This window comes from Molothrus aeneus, chromosome Z (assembly GCF_037042795.1).
Source record: "Molothrus aeneus isolate 106 chromosome Z, BPBGC_Maene_1.0, whole genome shotgun sequence".
Classification (NCBI taxonomy): Eukaryota; Metazoa; Chordata; class Aves; order Passeriformes; family Icteridae; genus Molothrus; species Molothrus aeneus.
Genome location: NC_089680.1, coordinates 33,745,134 through 33,766,562, shown reverse-complemented (window position 1 = coordinate 33,766,562; position 21,429 = coordinate 33,745,134). Strand labels below are relative to the sequence as shown.

General features: G+C 37.6%; 1 protein-coding gene across 1 annotated transcript in view; it reads left to right on the top strand.

Moving 5' to 3' along the window:
• MAST4 (microtubule associated serine/threonine kinase family member 4) overlaps positions 1-21,429 on the top strand; it is a 125,597-nt gene that overhangs the window by 97,675 nt on the left and 6,493 nt on the right. Inside the window, exons 15-28 of the mRNA XM_066569760.1 lie at positions 2,497-2,705; positions 3,463-3,601; positions 4,661-4,793; positions 5,510-5,675; positions 8,366-8,467; positions 12,042-12,164; positions 12,410-12,522; positions 13,465-13,592; positions 13,694-13,926; positions 14,699-14,899; positions 16,113-16,342; positions 18,082-18,204; positions 19,858-19,994; positions 20,609-20,790. Coding sequence (XP_066425857.1) covers positions 2,497-2,705; positions 3,463-3,601; positions 4,661-4,793; positions 5,510-5,675; positions 8,366-8,467; positions 12,042-12,164; positions 12,410-12,522; positions 13,465-13,592; positions 13,694-13,926; positions 14,699-14,899; positions 16,113-16,342; positions 18,082-18,204; positions 19,858-19,994; positions 20,609-20,790 — 2,219 coding nt within the window. The remainder of the gene's footprint in view (positions 1-2,496; positions 2,706-3,462; positions 3,602-4,660; positions 4,794-5,509; positions 5,676-8,365; positions 8,468-12,041; positions 12,165-12,409; positions 12,523-13,464; positions 13,593-13,693; positions 13,927-14,698; positions 14,900-16,112; positions 16,343-18,081; positions 18,205-19,857; positions 19,995-20,608; positions 20,791-21,429) is intronic.

Here is a 21,429-nt window from a genome sequence, read left to right as displayed (position 1 = left end):
GTTGAAATTCGCACAGTGAAATCAGGGGATGCTTTGGAAACGCTTGTTGCTGTTAGGAAAACAGAAAGCTGAGGGAAGATAGGAAATCAAATTCTTCATTTGAAACAACAGAAGGATGCAACAGTACCACTCTGGCTGTAGCTTTGCAGGGCGGCAGGGCATGCTGCTGTCAATCAGTCAATTGACAGGACAGCCTGGGTGTTCTCCCTACACTGTTTTTGTGTCACAGAATCCTTAAATTTGAAATTATCTTTAAATATACTGAAGATTATGGGCAGCATTTGATGATCAGCATGCTGCTGGCTGGGGTATAGTTTTCTTCATAAGGCATAAATGTTGTTTGCTGGGGTACCTGTGACAAGAGGATGTGAGGGATGTTAGACATTTTTGTGTGCTGAAGATCATTTGGAAGCACTTTCTGTAGCTTAAACAGTGTATGCATGTGTGAAAATAGGAGAGACTATTGTGTTGCAGTTGTCTCATGAGTCTGGTACATTTGAGCTAAGCAGCTTTTTTTCTAAGAAACAACAGAATCCTAGTGGAAAGTTACCTTCTTGTGACTCCAAGACTGAAGATGCAGTTTAGACAGCTGGGAAAATATAGCAACATGTACCACATATTTACAGGACTAGATAGTTCTTGGAACTTACTCTTTAATAATTTTAAAATATGTTAGTAATGATCTTACAGATGTGTATGATCTGAAAGGAGGATTTATTAAGATGCTGTAATAATACGCTGTGGTTTCTGTTTGCCTTTTAAGAGGCCGTCTTGCACACTGTCTAGTTTGAAACTCTAGAGGAATACTTGTATGCCAAGTCCTCAGTCAGTCCTTAGGTCATTCATGTAACTAGATTTTTTTGAAGGATGGAGACTTCAGGCAATAATTTTCTCCATGCCAGGAATGCAAAGAGGGACTGAAATAGGTAAAAGAAAAGATGATATTATGGGAGATTATGAAGCTGACTGGAGAAAGCAACAAATGAGAGAGGAAAACCAGAATGCAAGGGAAAGAAAAGCATGGGTGGGGCTTTTAAGAGCAAGAGTTGGAGAGAGAAGTGAATATGAGGGGAGCAGTAGGAAGAGTTGCAGGACACAAGGCATGAAGTCAGCAGGGAGGAGTACTGGAGATGAATAACTCAGTCTGTATTCCAGCTTGGGAGGGGCAGAAGGGAGTGAGACTCAGTAGGAGGCACAAAGGGTGGGGTTTGTCATGGGTTTTGCCCAAGGTAGTTTTTACCTACTTTCATGATTGTGTAATGTCTTTTACCTGCCCCATGCTCAGACAAGAATGAGGGATTAATAAAAGCTTTTGGAATCAGTAAGAGAAACTATGCTGTCTAGAAAGTTTTCCTTCACAAAGAAAAGGAGAAGTCCTAATTTTTTCTGTGCCTAAAACTTCAGTAGCTGTGTGAAGATCTTTATAGAAATAGTAAGGCAAGTGTTACTTTTTATGTTTATATAATTAATTGTATGCTGATAGTTGGACCTCAAGGAGATAGTTAATTGAATTTAAAAAGCTTCACAATTGAATCCCATTTCTTTGCCCTTCCCCCTTATCTTCTCCTTTAAGTGCTTTCTTTCCATAAACACTGTGATAGTTATGTACTGGAAATGGTATAAGCATTAAATGCCATAAGGTAGATTTCAAGCAAGGCAAAAATGTTCAGGATTTGCCTCATGGGATTTTGAGAAGTGCAGCTGTGAAGTCCTTCTGAGTGTTTCACAGCAGCGTAGTACCTTCTCCTTAGACCTGAAAGACAGAAGAGTTGCCCAAATGAGGTTTCCTTTTCTTCGCTTCCCTCACTGCATTGACTTTACCTAAACAAATACACAGGAAACCTTGTACCCAGTGCCCCAGTGGAAATTCTGCAAGTCAAAGATACAACACAGCCCCACACTACCATGTAGTTAACACAGTGATCTTTGTTTTGGGTTACCTACTGGTGACCTTCCTCTGATATGGATCAGTACTGAGGTCAGGGACTGAACAAGAGCAGGAGATTTTACACCTGCTAATGAGGAGCCACCCCTTCAAGCAACTTCTAAGCAACCTTCATGAGAGACCTGTGATATGTTTTAAAATTTCCCAGACTGAGTCATAATTTCCCTTCAGCACACCTACAGAATAAGCATTTGTCACAATGATTTATAATACTGTGCCATAGCTGGATTTTGTATGTAATCCTTTGTTGATGGGAATGCCTGAAATCTGCCTGGGCTAAAAGCATTTGCAATTATATCTGCTGTTATATTTGCTGTTGGTTAGAAGGGACAGGGAAGGGCAGAAGAGTTGATTGTTTTAGTTTGAGTACTAGTTTTTAAAAAAATGAGATTTGTAACCATTCTTTAATGTGAAAGACTAGGTTAAATTGAGAACAAATCTTTTTTATAATATATATAGTTTTAAAAAATTGAATGAAAAATGTATTTTCAAATGTATTTTTAGTAGTTAGTCAGATTTCTTTCCTTTTCTCTCCCATTTGAACTTTTCAGCGCGGTTTATTTTGTGAGACACAAAGAAACCAGACAAAGATTTGCCATGAAGAAAATTAATAAGCAGAATCTCATCCTCCGAAACCAGATCCAACAGGCCTTCGTTGAGCGTGATATCCTGACATTTGCAGAAAATCCATTTGTTGTTAGCATGTATTGCTCCTTTGAAACAAGACGTCATTTATGCATGGTCATGGAATATGTAGAAGGTAAAATTGCTCTTCTGTTTTCCAGAGGAAGAGGAGAATTTCCTTATACCACAAAAGAAAAATAACCCATATGGTACTTGAATTAGAAGGGGTCCCCTGTGTGTCCTCTGTACTCTGGCAATTCAGATTTTCAGAACCAGATCCAACAGCAAGGTGGTTCTTTTTTTTCACCACTCATTATCTCCTGGTAAACAGCTTGTAAAACACTCGTGTTCCAGCTATAATGGGAAATAGCTGCTCTTAGAGTAAGTTCCTTATAGATTGTAATCAAAAATGTGCTAGCATTCAAAGTTCATGTGAAAATGTTTGCTTTTTTTCTGGAGCTGAAATTTTCATTAGCAAGTGTTAGGGGATTTGTAGTAGTTATTTTTACAAAGAAACAAGAAAGAGGAAACGCTTTAAAATGATGCTATTGTGGAAGGAGAACAGTGGACAGAAGCATTACTGAAGGGATCCTGAGGTATGGTTGTCTGGGCTTCCACCACTTGCCATCCCCCCAGTTTATTTGTTTGTTTTCTCCTTAGATAGCAGTACGTTATTGATTCTCGGCTGAATCCTTGTAGTGCCCTCTCCCAGCTTCACACTACTTCTAGTAGAGTAGCTGTGGGGCTTACAAGTTTGGTTGAGTCATCTGACTAGAAAATAAAATCTTATGACTGCAGTTTCTGTTCCTTTTAGCATCGTATATGGTTTATACTGTTACACCTCAGAATTTATAGGGTCATCTGGAACATTTTTCCATGTACTGTTTCCACAGGTGGAGACTGTGCTACTTTGATGAAGAATATGGGTCCCTTACCTGTAGACATGGCAAGGATGTACTTTGCAGAGACTGTTCTGGCCTTGGAATACCTTCATAATTATGGAATTGTACACAGGGATTTGAAACCTGACAAGTATGTATATAGAATATAACTGAAAGAGGAGTTTGAAATTGTTAGATAAGATATAAACTTGCTTAGAATTATTTTTTATCCTAAATGTTGCGTAGATGCACAGTTCCTTCAAAATATTTGAATTTTCATTACTTGCGGTTACAGAAAGTGCATTTTTTTTTCCAAAAGAGCTGTTAAGAGTTTTCTGTGTTTAAGATGGAAGAGGCCATCAAAGTAGCTAAAAAGAAAAAGGTATTTATTCTTCGTGTTAGAATGAAGAGAACCACATTTTAGCAATTTAGAATTTTTTTTTCAGAGTGTACTTAAAACACTGAAAACACAAAATATACTCAACTTGCAGGTATTTGTGTTTGAAGGCAAAATTGACCAAATGCAGAAACATCTCTTGTTGCTTGGGTTTTGGGGGTTGCTTTTTTTTTTGAGAGGTTAGGTTTTTTGGTTTCAATATTTAAAAGCACAGTGTTGCTCTGCTACAAGTAAATTGACATTACAGCAAGTAGCTGAAATACAAAGTATGGCCCTTGCAACTTCATTGCTCTTCTTTCTGTTTCACAATTTAAAAAATGGGAAAATAATTGAAGTCATAGGTGTTGACTGACAATAGCTTCATAGTAGGAAGTATTAGTTAGTATAGTATTAGTTACTAACTTAATACCCTGAGGTTTTTTCCAAATACATGACTGACCCAGCCTGTTAGAGATGCAAAATACTTACCTCGCTTCAAAAATGACACATATTCTATTTTAGGTCTTTTACATGATAACTGTTTCTTCAAACCTTTAAGTACTCAGCTCTCAAGACCTCTGTAGTTCTGTAAGATGTTGTTCAGTTGCACATGAAAAGTTTGTTTACTTCTGATAGTAATAGTAACAAATGTAAGACTTAGATTTTTAACCTGCTCATTCTGTACCAGTTAAAGTACATTTTAAATTGTATTTAGAATTCAACAATGCTAATGAAACATTTTCCCCTAAGTATTATAATTGTAATAATAATAACAATGAGAAGCACATGATGTTGAATTATATCACAGTGACTTAAAAACTTTCTGTTTTTCAGTCTGTTGGTAACATCCATGGGCCATATAAAGCTTACAGACTTTGGCCTGTCAAAAGTGGGGCTAATGAGTTTGACTACCAATCTGTACGAGGGTCACATTGAGAAGGATGCCAGAGAATTCCTCGACAAACAAGTAAGAAACAGCCTTTTTCATTTCTACACTGAGTGTTCACATGAAGTAACATTTTGCCAGCAGAACATACTGTAATACTGAATAAACGATAGTTATTCCTGCATTGGTGTTTCAATTGAGTATGTCAGGTACTTTAACTGGTGCCCTGAGGATTATTCTAGACTTTTTCCTTTTTACATTAAGATCTATTAGTAAGATGAACAGCCTAATTCTGTGCAAGTGAATCTGTGAGAGAGACAAATGGAAAACAGTTTTGTAAAGAATTCAGAAGTCTCAGCAGAGTACTTGTGGAGCTCATCATGCTTAGAACAACCAAGGGTGCTAAAATCTGTGCTATGGCCCATTTCCCTTTAAGCATGCCTCATTACCGTTGCTCACAATCTGTTCACTGGAAAAGTTACTTAAGATAAAATCATCATAACTTTCATATAAGGGTAACAATATGTTTTAAGTAAGATACTTGCCATGATGGACTCCTGTGTACAAAGCACAAACTGTCCTTTGCATGACAGATTCACAAATATTGATTATGGTGCCTCTTAATGTAGGTAGGTTGTTCTAAAAATGTGAGTTGTTATGCCGACTCAGCAGACTAAGCCCAAATGAATTCAATTTTTTCCATGTTTTCATATTAATTTACATTTCAAGAATTATAAATTCCTGATCTAGCTCAATTAAGATTTGCTTTACCATCATGCTTGTTTTCTTTCTTTTAGGTCTGTGGTACACCTGAATACATAGCTCCTGAAGTGATACTGAGACAGGGTTATGGAAAACCAGTGGATTGGTGGGCTATGGGAATTATTCTTTATGAATTTCTTGTTGGATGTGTGCCATTCTTTGGAGATACACCAGAAGAGCTCTTTGGACAAGTAATCAGTGGTGAGCATCACTAAAAAAACCCAAAATCTGTTAATAGTAAATATATTAAAATTTTACTGATAGACTACACAATCTGCTATCAAAGCAGTAACAATAATTTAGATTAAAAGCTGAACTTACTCTGCTAAGTACAGAAATTCATTATGTAGAGTCCAGGGGTTAAGCTGCACTGTTGGGAAGACAGAAGCTATGTTAGTTAAAATGTTGTGCCACTATGCACTAGTGATTTCTGTGTTTGTTAAAGAAATTATACCAGAGAAGAAACAGTTAAATAAATTTGCATGGATGGGAAATTCTGCCTCATAACACAATCAAGAAATTAACAAAGATGTAATAAAACTCTAAAACAAATGTCTCCCAAATAATAAATAATGAGAAAAAGAAGGAAACTAATTCAGTTCACAGATTGTTAATGCTTTCATTGGTGATTGTTGGAGTGTAATGTTATTTCTGTAGCAGCTGTTCTTCTTCCATTTAAAATTCAATAACCTTTTGGATCTTAACCTACAAACTGACCCTAAGTATTGTTATGTGTCTTGTGACAAAACTGAAAGATAATTAAACAGAGTTGTTTACTATCCTACCTGCTGTTTCCATAAATTTCCCAAATGCATAGATGTAGAGGGTCACTATTTATGATACAAGGTAAACACAATGGCACCTCTGTTGCTAAGAATTTCCCAGTCTGTTTTATGGTCTGCTTAAAAAGTCCAATAGCTGAGAATACATCTCTGGTTCCTCATTCTGTGAGAATGCAACAAATCCCCTTTTGTACTAAAGGAGACTTTCTGTCATCATCTTTATTTCCTCTATCTCTGAAGCTGAAAGCCAGACTTGTTTGTAAACTATTAAAATGCATGTGACATCCTACGTTTCATGGGTTTATAACTATGTTGTTTTCTGATGTGATATGCAGAAGCCTGAGTGGCAAGAAGAATCAACTGTTTAATTAACACAAGCAGCAAATGCTGTCTGTTTTCTGGGTGCCCCGTGGCTGCAATGCATATTCATGCTTTATTTTCCAAATCAGATTTAAACTGCAGTGGAGCTGTAGGCACGCAAACGTGGAAATAACTAAAGTTTTTATTGCATTTTGAGACACACACACACCTGTGTTTTTATCCTTATACTCCCTGACTGGGAGAAGGGGAGGGAATAGTCTTAAAATTAATGCAAAATTTGTAAATTAGGCTTTTTTTTTTGCATGTGGCATTAATTTTACCTTTTGTAAAACATACTGTCATGTGTTACAGTCTAGCTGAGACCTTAGTAAATATCTTCGTCTGTTTGAATGTGTCAGTTTATCTTACAGAAGTTATTTGTGGAAGTCCTTTTGTAAACATCTATTCCCACTCATCCTACAAGACTGTTGGTTGGCTCAGTTTCTTGTTTTGATGTTGATTTGTCAGTTGTTTCTCTTTGAAATATCCTTGCTTAGTGAAAAAATTCTTAGTATCTCTAGGAGACTCTTGTTGGATATGTTTCCTGTGCTAAAATAAATTATCTCCTTCTATTTGACTGGAAGAGCCATCTTAAAGAACCAAACTGTAGCCTAGATTTTTCTTCCAGTTTCCATGAGCAAAATCTACATTCTGTTCAAAGTTCTACTTTAAAATCTTGCTGCCTCCTTTTGCATTGTAGGTTGCCTTTCCCTGCCCTCAGGTTGTGCAAGGACAGCTGTGGGAGGCCTCAGTGTAAACTTAAATACCTAAAGTGATAAGAATTTAAAATATTGCCTCAGAAGCAGGTTACATTTCATGTCTGTTTTTATCAGTACCTTTCCTTAATCTCTGAAATATGAAGGTTAAACCTGCATGTAGCTTCTGATGATTATTTATCCAGTTATGATTATTTTATGGAAGTCTAGATCATAAAATGACGGCAAAATCCTTGACAGCTTTCTGTGTTTCTGGAGCTCCAAGTGTGCTGTTTCTCTGACGCCAAAATCCTTGTACCTCCCAAGAAACTTCCTCGGAGTTTTATCTAAACCTGCACTATGTTACATTTGTGGAGGCAGCTTCCACTAAAAATCAGGGAAAACTTGCTGTTTGCAGGCTGTTAGAAAGTTCATGTTCATACACAGTGTATCCTGTCTTGATTGGTTTAAGTCCAGCTCGCCATGATATGCAAAAGACATAGTATAAGAGTTAGTAGAGGGAGGTTGTGTAGAAGCATGAGACTCTTGTAAAAAGTCTTCATTGCCATATATATTGCCAGAGTACAGTCTGACACCTTGACCCTTAGTCATGGGAGTATTGACCTCAGGGAGTCTGCTAGCATTAGAGAAAGAACACAGATGTGAGCAGCAGCTGCCAGGTCAGGTCAGCAGTTTCCATCTTAACAACAGTTTCCATAGAACATAACTACAGTTTAAATCTTGATTTGGTGGGGGAAGAGAGAGCATACAAATTGTGCTAATATTTTGAAAGTTTTCCATGAGCCAAGCATTCATGTGTTCTGCTGCTAAACACAGTTTTGTGTTAAATGATACTTCCAAAGGAAATTGGAATACAGTATGTTTATGCAGTCTGTATAGAGAGTATAAAAATTAGAAATAATTGGTATGCAGCAGAGTAAGTTGAGAAAGTTGCTTTAACTCTGCTTTGCTGTTAGGTTGCTTTTGAGAGCATTAATGCAATTTGTGCTGGGATCAGACCTCAGCAATATCAAGCAACTTTCTTTTCTTTCAGATGAAATCAACTGGCCTGAAAAGGATGAAGCACCACCTCCAGATGCCCAAGATCTGATTACTCTGCTACTTAGGCAGAATCCTTTGGAAAGACTGGGAACAGGTTAGGAGGCACTAATTTTAAATTGTTAATCTACTAGAAATAGCTTCTGTATTCTGCATTGGGAGTCTTTGTTCACCTGTTTGTTTTGCTTGGGAAACATCTGTCATGACATGCAGTAGCCATGATAATTTATAGATTAAGACCAGTAATAGGAACTTAACATGATGATATCTGTCCTGGGTTTTGTGGGATTTACATGGGCTCATTTGTATTTACTCCTCCCCCAATTTGATAAATATAAATTATCTCACAGAAATTTCTCAAAGACCCTGTTAGTGAATGGGGTTTCTTCATTAATACAGTATTAAATGACTAAATACAGAAATCTAGGAGGGGAATCAATACACAACTTCCTTTTTCAGAAGTATCTTAGCCTGGCATATTAATTCCCCCCCAGTGTTAGGATGGGTGATGAGTACTCAAATCCTTATTCAGTAATGGCTGTCTGAGGTTGTGTGGTGAAAAGTCTTCTCATTCTCATTTATCAAGCACTACTGCCTTGTATGAATGTTAAGGAAGTATTAACACTTCCATAGGCTAATGAAAGTACTGTGCATTTATGTAATAAGAGTTTATTTGTTGGTTGGTAGACCAGGATTTATTTGGGAGTTTCTGTGAGAGGCAGTAATGAATATTGTATGTGATTTTAAGTGTTAATGTATGGGAACCCTAGTCACTGACTGCCATCCCTTTAGGCAAAGCACTAGGTAAACACAGAAAAAAAAAAGCCTCCTGCATAAATGAGCCCAAATATAGAGGTATAATCTTATTTACAGTGAACATTGTATGCCATGAACAGAAATACATTTAGGATGCTAAGGAAACCAAGTGGCAGGTTGAGTCAGCATGAGAGTACTTGGCAAATTGCTCACAAAACTGAGTCCAATTTTGCTACATATTTTTAGCCCTAATTAAAAAGAGGATTTAGGAATCAGTTCATAACTGGTGTTATCACAGCTGCTCAGGGGAAATGTGATTATAACCCAGACCCTCAGAAGTGTTGACATGGTCCCAAATGACATGTGCTTCCTTTGGCTTCCCTCAAGGCATGATGATGTGACTGATATGAATGAGCTGCATTGTCCCTCGCAATGAATGGCTGGGTTCTGTGTGAGCAACCCTTAGACTTCACTGTAACTGGTGGTCTGGACTAAGTGGCACTCAGCAGTTTATTGCTGCCCCTTGCCCCATGTTGAATAAGTTAAGATTGAGGAAGGTGTCGCGCCCCAGTAGCTTCTTCTCTTGCTGCTTGCGTCATCTCCTGCAGAGGGCACCAATGCCAAAGGCAAAATGAAAATCCAGTAGTTTTATTCCCTTGTTTTAAGTACACTCTTCCCAGGTATTGTTTCATTGCCAGGATGATTTTCCTGATAAATACAGTGTTAATTGAAGACTGTTGCCATGTGAGAGACTGGATCAGGAGTGAATTGCAAATTCTGTGTCTGTTGCTACACAGTTGGTGGAGAAAGTGAATGGGGTGAGATGAAGCTGCCTTAAATACTAAATGGTCAGTGCCACAGTATGAAGCACCTGTGGTGCTCAGAGGCTCTTTAAAGCCTCTAGTCTAACAGTTGGCAGTCTGAAGAAGGAAATAAGGCAGCTATTTCTTTGAAGCAGGAGGTTCAGAAACCACAACAAAGTTGTAGGATCTTCAAGTGCTAGAATCAGCTCACAGAAATGGAGGCTGCAATGTGACAGGTCCCACATGGGCACTGAAAAATACCATGGTTTATGCTGGGCTCCACCACGCATTTCAAATTACAGTCTTGTCTGTTTAATATGTATTAGCAAGCTGCATAACACTTTGTGAAAATCATAATATTTACTTGCTCAGGAGACCTGAGTGGCAAAGGCAAGTTGAAAGAAGAGAGGTGGATACTATACTTACTTTGAAGAAGGAAAACAGCAGTAAAAAGACTTCTTGGGCTTGAAGTGTCTGATACCAATCAAGAATAATGCAATTCTGATGTAATATCCCATTACTGTGCTCAGAGAAATATTCACTACTTAGCTATTGACTTATGATGAGATGTGATTTTGACCTGCTTTGGGAAGATCTGGTTTCTTTGAATTTTTCCCTGGTGCAGTATGAAAAGCGAAGAACCTAATCTAGAAATCCTAATGCTGACTTAGAAACCAGTTCTGGAGATTTCATTTTTTCTCTCCATAGCTTTGACATACATGCTATATCAGTGTGCTGAGTTGACCTTTGCTGGCCAGGAGGTACCCAAGTCTCCTCCCCACCTCAGCTGGATGGGAGGAGAAAATATGCCAAAGGCTCGTGTGTTGAGATAAGGTGCTTTGCCATCATGGGCAAAGCATACTAAAACTCAGGGACATTAGTTTAATTTATCACCAATTAACACTACTGCTTTACTTCCTCCCTCCAAGCAGTGTGGGAGGACAGGAAATGGGGGTAGTGGTCAGTGCATCACATGCTGCCCCTGCCACTCCTTCCTCCCCAACGATTCCCCTGGTCCAATGTGGGTCCCTCCCACAGGGTGCAGTCTTCAGGAACAGAGTGCTCCAGCATGGGTTTCCCATGGGGTCACAAGTTCTGACAGCAACCATGCTACAGCTTGGGCTCCTCTCTGCCACAGGTCCTACCTGTGCTCCAGCACAGGCCTTTGCACGGGATCGCAGTCTACTTCAGGGATCCACCTTGCTCCGCTGTGGGGTCCTCCATGGGCTGCAGGTGGATCTCTGCACCACCGTGGTCTGGCTGCTGTTGGGCAGCAGTCTTTCCCCTTCTTTAATACATTATCCAAGATAATGCTGATGGGCTGACATCTTGCAGCCAGCTGGCAGTGGCTGTGTTGGATATATAGAGGAAGGCAGCTTCTCACAGAAGCATGCCTGTAGCCTCCCCACTGGCAAAACCATGCAACATAAACCCAAAACAAGCTGGCAACAGGTCTTGCTGCTGCACATTACTTTTTCAGGTTTTAGAATTAGATGTATGTTTATTAGAAATACCATCTTCCACCTGGGCAAAGGGCAGAATTTCCAGTATTTCATTGTGTTCTTACAGTAGTTTTCTGACTTTAAAGTAGTGTAACCATTTAATGCACATTAAATGAGCAGGCAGTAATAAATAAGAGAAATTATAGGGTATTTCCTATAGAATTGTGTATTGCTGTCATAAAACACTGAAAGGATCTCTTAAATTAGCAATAGCATTTATATTGAGCACCTATTAAGAATCATTCTGAATTACTTTATAACTTGTACTTACTCACCTGGTGCACATATTTATATTTGTGGAACTACATATGATGATTCAGACTAATATGTAGCTAACAGATTAGTACATCTGGAAGAATAAAAATCTTAAAAGGGGAAGATGATAAAGCAGTAAACTGTTAAAAGAAATGGCCACAAGAAAACAGGGGCAGGGACTATTTCTGACAGGTTTGGAATTTCTAATTACCCATGGGAATGGGTAGTAGATGTTCATGCATACAGCAATGACTATGCCTTTCCATGCTATTTGCATTGTTGGCTGGGGGTTTAGTTCATTTACTGTTAGAGGATTTGGTACAGTTTGCTCAATGTTTTCCTCTGGCTCCTCCAGGTGGTGCATATGAAGTAAAGCAGCATCAGTTCTTCAGGAGCCTTGACTGGAATAGTCTGCTGAGGCAGAAAGCAGAGTTTATTCCACAGTTGGAGTCTGAAGATGACACAAGTTACTTTGACAGTAGGTGTTTTATGGTATCAAAAAAAAGTTATGAGCACCTTGTTTAAAGTAATCACTGTCTTTGACTCTTGCTTACTGCTTTTTAAATCTCCTTTATCAGAATTACTGGCAGTTTGCAGTTTTACCAATGAATTGACACTTCAGCAAAAATAATCTTAAGGATAGAACTAGATTTTTATTTAATATTAAAACATAGTATCCGTTCTTCCTGATAAATTCAGATATTTTATTGCCCTTGTCTGTAGCTCGTTCTGAGAAATACCACCATATGGAAACTGAGGAAGAAGATGATACCAATGATGAAGATTTTAATTTAGAGATAAGACAGTTCTCCTCATGTTCACACAGATTTTCAAAAGTAAGTAAAAATTTCTGTCATCTTAGTATGTATTGTTCTACTTTTGCAAATTTTGGAAATGTTAAATATAGAGGAGATATATAGGGCCTTATTTTCTCAAGAAACTATGAAGATAACTGAAATTGAGCAAGAATACAATGAATACCATTAAATCAAAATATGGGAAGATTGTGTAGAAAAGTTACTTTTTGAATCTTTAATATACTAATGGAAACTTATATAAATATGATGATATTTTCTGTAGAAGACTCATTATTGCATAACAGAAAGTGTCAAGGAAGCATTCTGTTAAATGATAATATGTGTTCTTTGCATTGGTTTCTTTATACATAGTTTTCATGTTGCTCCAGTTGTGTCCTGGGTATCTTGTAGGTGTGTAACTAGTATTACAGTACTACCATGTAGCAGGTGTTAATTTAGTGACATTTGACCAAAGGAAAAAGCAAGGTAATGGTTAGCATGTGTTATAGTAATGGAGAAATGTAGATTTGAGGGAGTTATCTGAATGCTCTGAATCAAAGGTAAAACTGGCCAAAAGGTAGTATTTCTCTAGTAGCTGAGATGAGAGCTAATTATTGCTGATCAGAGTGGACATGCTCAGGCAATAAATACAGTGGAGGTGAATTGGCAGGAAATAATAATGGAATAAACACCTAGGATTTTGGCTTTACTGTCTTGGTTCGCACTTTGAAATTAGGAGAAAACTAATAAATACATAATGAGAAGAGGCTCTATTTGTATACCTATGCATGAGGAATCAAGAGAGCATTTTAAGAAAATGAAGTGATGGAAATTTGAAAAGCTTCAAGAAATTTGAAGTTTGAAATCTGAAATACTATATAAGCATTTAAAATCATAGAACTGTAGATCCCACATACCTTTTTTTTAATATCAAATGTGTCAGTGATACTCAATTTTTTTGTGGTTTTTTTTCTTTAATAGGTTTTTAGTAGTATAGATCGAGTCACTCAAATTCAAGGTGAAGAAAAGGAAGATGCAGGAGACAAAACAAAAAGTGTAGCATTGCCTTCTGTGGAATCTTTAAGCTGGAGTTCAGAATATTCTGAAATGTAAGTAGAAGGATGTACAGCAAGTCATCTACATCCTGTCTGCCAGATAGCAGGCCTCTTCATTTATTAACTGAATGAGAGTTTGCTTATTTGTTATGCAGACAGCAAATATCTACATCCATCTCATCTGAGACTGACAGTAGCCGGCAGCAGCGCAGTTCTGGTTTGCTTCCAAAATTGTCTGTGTCAGCTGAAGGAGAACAGGATGATTCCACCAGCTCACGGGGACCCCGGGAGGATCAGGAAAAGTCTGCATTTGTGAGCGATGAAACAGTGCAAGACGAACCTGAAGTAACTACTCCAGCAAGTACAATCAGCAGCTCCACACTATCAGGTAGTTCTCAGGGGGTGTTTTGACTGATGATACTACCAACAGCTGCAGGCCACCTTTTTGTGGCAGTAGCATTCATAGATGTAGAAGTGATGCATTTCAGAACTGCTTTCAAAAACAGCTGTCCCAACAGGGATCGGGTTTGTGTCCTACCCATTGTGTGTTTTTAATTGACTTCACTACTATGTACACCTTTCAGAATTGAGAGGATTTTCTTTCACTTGTGGAAGTCACTTTGGTGATTACAAATCTAGGAGAAAGTGTTGCAAACCATTCTCTGCTTAATTAATTTTGAGCGTTGTCTCCCTGCTCAAATACTTGTTGCATTTCAGTAGACTCCGGGCCCTTAGTTTCATATCTACACATCTACCAGTTTTCAGCTTCCTTCTCTTCTGTACCTCACTGAGTTTTTTCAAGATGCACCCTTCTATTCTCAAGCCCTTGATTTCCCATGTAGTCCACATTTTCCTCCCCCTCCCTCCTTTCTAATCATGGAGGAAAAAATTTCTTCAGGGTCATCCATCTCTATCCTTGTCTAAAACCTTGATGTTGATTGTGCTGTATCTCAAGCTTGCTATCCCCCTGTGTAATGGTGTTGGCATTAATAGAGCAACTGCAGTGATAACTCCAACTGTGTGATCCTCTTCTTACACTTAACCAGTTACACTTGAGAGTAGTTTATTTTTTCTGTGGTCCATTAGCAAAAGGATATTCCCTCAATGCAAAGTTTAGCAAAGTTTTCCCTCAGTGTCTTTATCCCTTCTTCTTTTTACAGTTGGCAGTTTCTCAGAACACTTAGATCAAATAAACGGAAGAAGTGAGAGTGTGGACAGTACAGATAACTCCTCAAAGCCAGCTGGTGAAGTTGCATCGCACATGGCTCGACAGCGATTGGAAAGCACAGAGAAAAAGAAGATCTCTGGAAAAGTCACAAAGTCCCTTTCTGCAAGTGCTTTGTCCCTCATGATCCCAGGAGGTAGAGATAAATACTTTTAGTTGAAATGTTAATGATTTATGCAATGCTATGAAGGCTTATGATGCAAATGCAAGGTTCTGTATAGTCCAGAATTGATTCCATGGCACTCATTTTTGTTTCTCTTGTTTACTTGCATGACTAGTCAGTGCAATCTTGTCAGCAAGACATGGTGCTCGCAGCTGAGGGTCCTTCTCTGACAGGCAAAAATGCAACTTAATGGTGTTTGATCTTGAGCATGTACAGCAGGATGCAACTTCATTCCTTGGTCCATCTGACCAGTAGGGTTGTAGATTCAGTTTTAATTAGCCCTCAAAAACAGATGTTTGTTAAGGCATCACAGGACTAGTTCTCTCTCATCCCCCGTAAGAAAAGCTGATAAACAGGAGAGCAGTGTCAAAAAATAGTAATAGCATGTAGCCTCCTACTTGTAGTAGTCTGAGTTAGTGCTCAAAATTTGGAGCCAGAAATAATGCTGTAAGTGAACATATAACAGTAATACTGAGTGTTTTCGTATGAAGGATTGGTACTTCGCTTTCTTGTTGGCCAGAACTGAAGTCCAAACTGCTGCAATTGTATTCACATTTGCACAAGCTTGAGCAAATAGTGCATTCAAAACAATAACATAAAACAAAGTTGTAATTGGTATTGTTGGAAAAACTCTTGTGTTCTTTACATGATGTAGCAGAATGTAACAATGGAGGCTTCTTACAAACATTGAGTTACTGCCCTAGGTACCCAGTAGATACTGTGATTTAATTGGAGTAGTCTATATCTGTTTTTATATATAACCGAAAGCAAGAAAACAGCTAGCAATTTGTTAAGCATTGCTGGATTACTTGGGGAATGATTTTGGGTGTATTCATAATAATATTTGCTACCCTACTCTGATTTTCTTTTCATCCATGTTTGCTAGGAAGAGGCTGAGAATAGTTCTTGCAAAGTTAGCAATGAGTGTTTTTCCTGTGCAAAAGGAAAAACCAGTCTATATGTCACAAGTTAACCCTTGCATTAAACAATACAGTTTACACTCCAGGGAAAATAATTAAATTCTAGTATCTGGTTGTTGAACTTCTCATTCACTAATGTGCACACTAGGTGAGGAGGAGGAGAGGTTGTTTAGACAAAGACAATGACATATATTAATAGAAAGATATCATTAAGCCAAATGAAATTTGTGTGTGCTCAGAGTGTAATAGGCAGATTTTTTTTCCAGATGTGTTTGGTGTTTCTCCTTTGGGAAGTCCTATGTCTCCTCATTCCCTGTCATCTGACCTTTCATCGTCTCGAGATTCATCTCCCAGCCGTGATTCATCAATTGCTGCTGCAAGTCCTCATCAGCCAATTGTAATTCACAGTTCAGGGAAAAAGTATGGCTTTACCATCCGAGCAATCAGGGTTTATGTGGGTGACAGCGATATCTACACTGTGCACCACATTGTTTGGGTAAGATAATACATGTTTTCTTGCTAATACGTGGCCACAGAATACTGTAATGATGGATTCGCTTTTTTGTACCCATGGCATCTCTTTGTTAACAATTACTGTGTAAATTACAATGATATGCCAAGCAGTTTTTCTTAGAATGAAATTCTGCCTGTATTCAAGAGCAGTGTTGCCTGTAGGGAAGACAACAAGCCATCTTTGGCAGAAGCATTATCTACATGTAGTGTTGAACTTCTGCAACTTCTCTTAAATTCTGGCAAGTTGCTCAGTTTTGAAAAATAGTGTCTTGAGTTCAGAGTATTATGTCTTAGAAAACCAAAGGCTTAGTGCAGACCCTCTTTGATTTGGGTCAGGATTTGCAAATGTAGGAGACTGTAAAGAGAAATTGTTGAAAAATAGGTGGAGTTTATTAAACTGCATAAATTAAGGGATTCATGAAAATCAGCACTATTTTACAAGACACATGTAAGCTGATCTCAAGTACTGATTTTCTGTTGTGTAGAAATGTGCAGATTGTTTGGAATTGTGAATACTTTTGAGGTTTGTATGGCACAGGAAAAAGATTGACTGTCTTGAAAAAATCAGGTATTTTTCATCCTCTCTTCACTACACAGTGGAAGAGAAGCTAAAGCAATTCTTTGGTTGTCAGCCTCCTTAATTGTAAAATAATTGTATACTTAGGTACATATATATGCATTTGTTTATAATTTATGTTGGTAACAAATTATAATTTTATATATGGTTTAAATTACACGTACATAAATAGTATGTGTATATAAATTATTTCAACTATCCTAAAAAAATTATCACAAATTTACCAAAAGACTTCATGTTTTTGGCACTGCTTAGTTTTAAATATGTATGGTAGATTTTGAAGTAGCAGTGCTGATGTAGTGTATTATTCATTTTTTATTCATATTGTTTACCCCTTAGATCTATTAATCCATCAAGAGTATTGAATCTGGAGAACTGGGTACATTTGGTGGATAATGGAATAAATTTTAAAAAATCATTTCTTGCCACTTGTGTGGCAAGAACATCACACCAGTGAAAGGAAGGGGAAAAATGGTACATTGCAGTAAAAGTTAAACCTTGGGCTTTTTAAAAGTATTATAAGTTTGTTGTTCAAGCTCTGTTTGCATTGTAGTCTTCAGTAGTGTCTGCATGACTTAAATACTCATTTAGAAATACAAAAAATTATTTAAACAACCTTCAAAATACTTTTCAATTCTGTTTCTTTTGGTCCTTTGTCACTTTTGTGCTGCACCAACCCCTCTGATGGGAAGCCTGGTGAATTTGAAGGAAATAGAAACAATCCTTAACCATATGGTGGAGTTAATTTTAGTTGTGATTAGAGTATTGCATGTGACCATTACCTTAATTACAAAGTGTTTCTCATTTTCAGATGCTAAAAATCTTCACTTAGTTCTGTAATTTTGCAGTGGGTAGTGAACCACCCCTTCTTACTATGCATGAAAACTCCCTGTTTTACAGAGCTTACTTAATACCCATAGGAACCAGCAGTGTTTCAGTGAGCTTTGAAACCATTCTAGACCCCATATAAAGTTTGAGTAAGTGGGGGAGACTCATACAAAGTTGGAGTAAGTAGGGGATGGTAAAAGAGCTGAAGGTATTTTTCTTCTTTCCTTCCTTTACATAACTTAGTATCTGTAAGTTTCTTCATTGCCAACTGGTTTGGGGTTCATTTTGTGTATATTCTCTTCCTCTCTCTTTTTTAGAATGTGGAAGAAGGAGGTGCAGCTTACCAAGCAGGTTTAAAAGCTGGAGACCTGATTACTCATATCAATGGAGAGCCAGTGCATGGTCTTGTTCATACAGAAGTCATTGAATTGTTGTTAAAGGTAACTCTTGGACAGCTGGGATACTAAAGTGATTGCTGTTTTCACCAGTGATGGTGGGGTAATGTTTGATTTATTGAGATTAGTTACTCAATTTTATTGTTCCTAGAAGTACAAACTCTAAGCTGCTCTTGCCATAGATCTGGAGAAGGGCCAATAACTTTCCTATATCGTGCATGATTTTAGTTTTTCTGCCATAACTGGCATTGTTGAGAGATAGCTGAAGTAAATTCGAGGCAATAGCAAAAATAGATGTCTCTGTCTCTCAAAAAAATTGACCTTCTCAACAATGTTATTGAATGCCCTGCATCTTCTTCAGATAATTCAGACTTCTGACAATGATGATACCTCTCATTTTTCTTCTTTAAAAGTGAAAATCAGTGAGGAAGAGTAAAAACAAAGAATATTAAATATTTGCCTACTATACAGGAGGTTGCCTTTCATATTAGGGCCCAAAAGGTTTTTGTCTCATGTATACCCAGGCATGTCTGACACAGTTTTTCCATGGAAACTAAAAACCACCCAATAAAAAGAAAAAAATCCCTTGTATTTTCTCTGTAGCTCATCATATCTCATTTTTCATGTAATCTTTCCAGTGTAAGCTAATGTAGGTCAGAATTACTTTAGACAGCTGTATATTTGCTTTCTATATTATTAACAATTTATGGTGTTATGTGCAGAGCTCAAAGTGAGTAGTCAGTTTTAAAAGAAGTCCAAAAAAAGCACTGGAAGGCAGTGAGGTGATGGGAAAATATAAAAAGCTAAAGAAAGATGAAAAATAGCTTTTTCTTCAGTCTTTATTTTATTTCTCTGTAACCAGGAAGAACTTCCAAGTTTTTCAATTTTGAAAGAAATATATAAGAGAAAATTCTGTGACTTATGGCAGTCAGCTATGCACTCATTGTCTAGGTCAGATGCAGAAAAAGAGACATGACAACCCTGCTCACTACTTAGAAGAGTAAACACAAAACAAGAGATCATTGTTTATCTACAACTTAATTTGTTGCACTTTATCATAAATTAATTTGGGCTATTGCAATTTCTTTGAAAGGAAGTTCACTGTAGGGATATACAGTGCTGAGCAGAAGCTACAGATTCCTAAAACTAGCAGTAAATGCTTTTTTTCTTTGACTCATCTCTTTTTGCAATCAGTGCTAAAAAGCTTAGGTTAATCATACTTGTTAACCCTTTTGGACAAGATAAAAATGTGGTTTGGGATTGCCAGTGAAGATTTAATTTTTCTCCTCTGTTTCATCATTGTAACAGTTGGTGTCTTGAGATGTGAGTGGACCACTGTGCAGTTACAGCTGTTCTTTGTGGGAAAATCAGGTTTTTCTGTAGAAGCTTCTATCTTGAAGTTTTCAGTCTTGGTCAATCCTTGGTGTCCTTCTGTCTGGCTACAATTACTGGAATTACTCCTTGTCATGGAGCTCAAATGGAGGAAGTTGGGAAATACGGCCGAATTTGAGAACTTCCCAATCCTCATTTACTAACTATGCATGCTAATGTCTGCATAGGGTTTCCTGCAGAAATACCTCTTATTCTGGAGTTGATTCTCATTGCATTTGCGTGTATGGTGTAGATTCAGTGTAAGGCAAAGTTGTCTTGTGTTATTTGTATTACTCACACTTAAGGCATCTTCTTTCATTTTGGCAGAGTGGCAACAAAGTCTCAGTAATGACAACTCCTTTTGAAAACACTTCCATCAAGACAGGACCTGCCAGGCGGAACAGCTACAGGAGCCGAATGGTTAGGCGCAGTAAGAAGACCAAGAAGAAGGAGAGTTTAGAGAGGTGAGTAGTCCTTTGCTTTCACAGTGTGTCTGTCTATACATAGCAATAAATTTAAAATATGAAGCTAATACAGTTTTTTCTCATCTTCTGTATTGCTACCTTCATTCTGAGCTTGTGGCCTTCCAAATCTTGTTTTGTCTAAACTAGATCTGCTAAATAACTAAAAATAGTGAATAACTGAGGTTACATCTTAATTTGGTTTAACTATATCATTTTGCACTTGTTTAATTAAACTTCTTAGTGCAGTGCTTATCAGTGTTTTTAATATGATACATTCATGTGTATTTTATAAATATGTTGCTAGTACTTTATAGATATTTCTTCAGTTTTGATAGGTTGCTAAATTTAGAAAATAAAGATCTATACTCATAAGGAGATAGATGTTCTTCTGAAATATAGTAAATTTTAGTATGAATAAAATTAGTTACAGTGTCTATCTCACCTATTAGTGAATCAGGATGCTTTCTAAACTTCCCAGTCTGCAGTGTGGTTTGCTTTCATGTAAAGATAGATTTACTATTTTCATAGTGTCAGCTTGCAAGAATTTTGCCTGTGCTAATAGTATCTTCTGTGCACCTTAATTTACGATTATTGCTGTGTTTTTCTCACACAAGGAGAAGATCTCTCTTTAAAAAGCTGGCAAAGCAACCCTCACCTCTTCTTCATACAAGCAGAAGCTTTTCCTGCCTGAACCGATCACTTTCTTCAGGGGAGAGCTTGCCTGGGTCTCCAACCCACAGCTTATCTCCTAGATCTCCTACCCCAAGCTACCGTTCCACTCCTGATTTTCCATCAGGTGAGTGTGAAGCAGTGGAGAACAGAGGAAAAAGACTGGAAGAGTACTGTGCATTTTGTGAGCCCCCACAGATCTGATATGCTCTCCTAAGAGCAATCAGCTCTGACAAGTATAATCATAGAGCAGCTGTTTTCTGTCTGGAAAAGGGAAACAGATTCCTGATGCAAAATAAAAGGTGTTTTTATGATACAGAAGCACCTAAAAAGCAATTGTCTCTTAAGTTTGTCCTAGTTTAAAGCTCAGTCCAGTGGCTGAAAGTTGAATAATAAAAAGTCCATATTTGCAGCAAAAGAGAGGATTTTGCCTAAGAGATAAAAGAGTGAAAGTGAGATAAAAGTTGCCTCATAAAGGAACTAGGATGGCACTCATGAATGCAGATTTATTGCTGAAAAGATTAGCTGAGTGCTAAAATACGCATCTCTCTGACTCCTAAAGGCCTGCCCCTTTTTTCTTCTTGAACTTCTGTCACAACTGTAGTGTGTACTGGAATTGACTGCTATTGTACAATCCCTTGGCAAAGATAAATTATCTGGAAAGCCTTGATCATTGCTTTGAAGTGTCAGAAAGCATTAGTTATTCTATTTAAGTAAAAGCAAGAGATAACTTAAAGGGGATGATGGAAGAGAGAGAAAGGGAGAA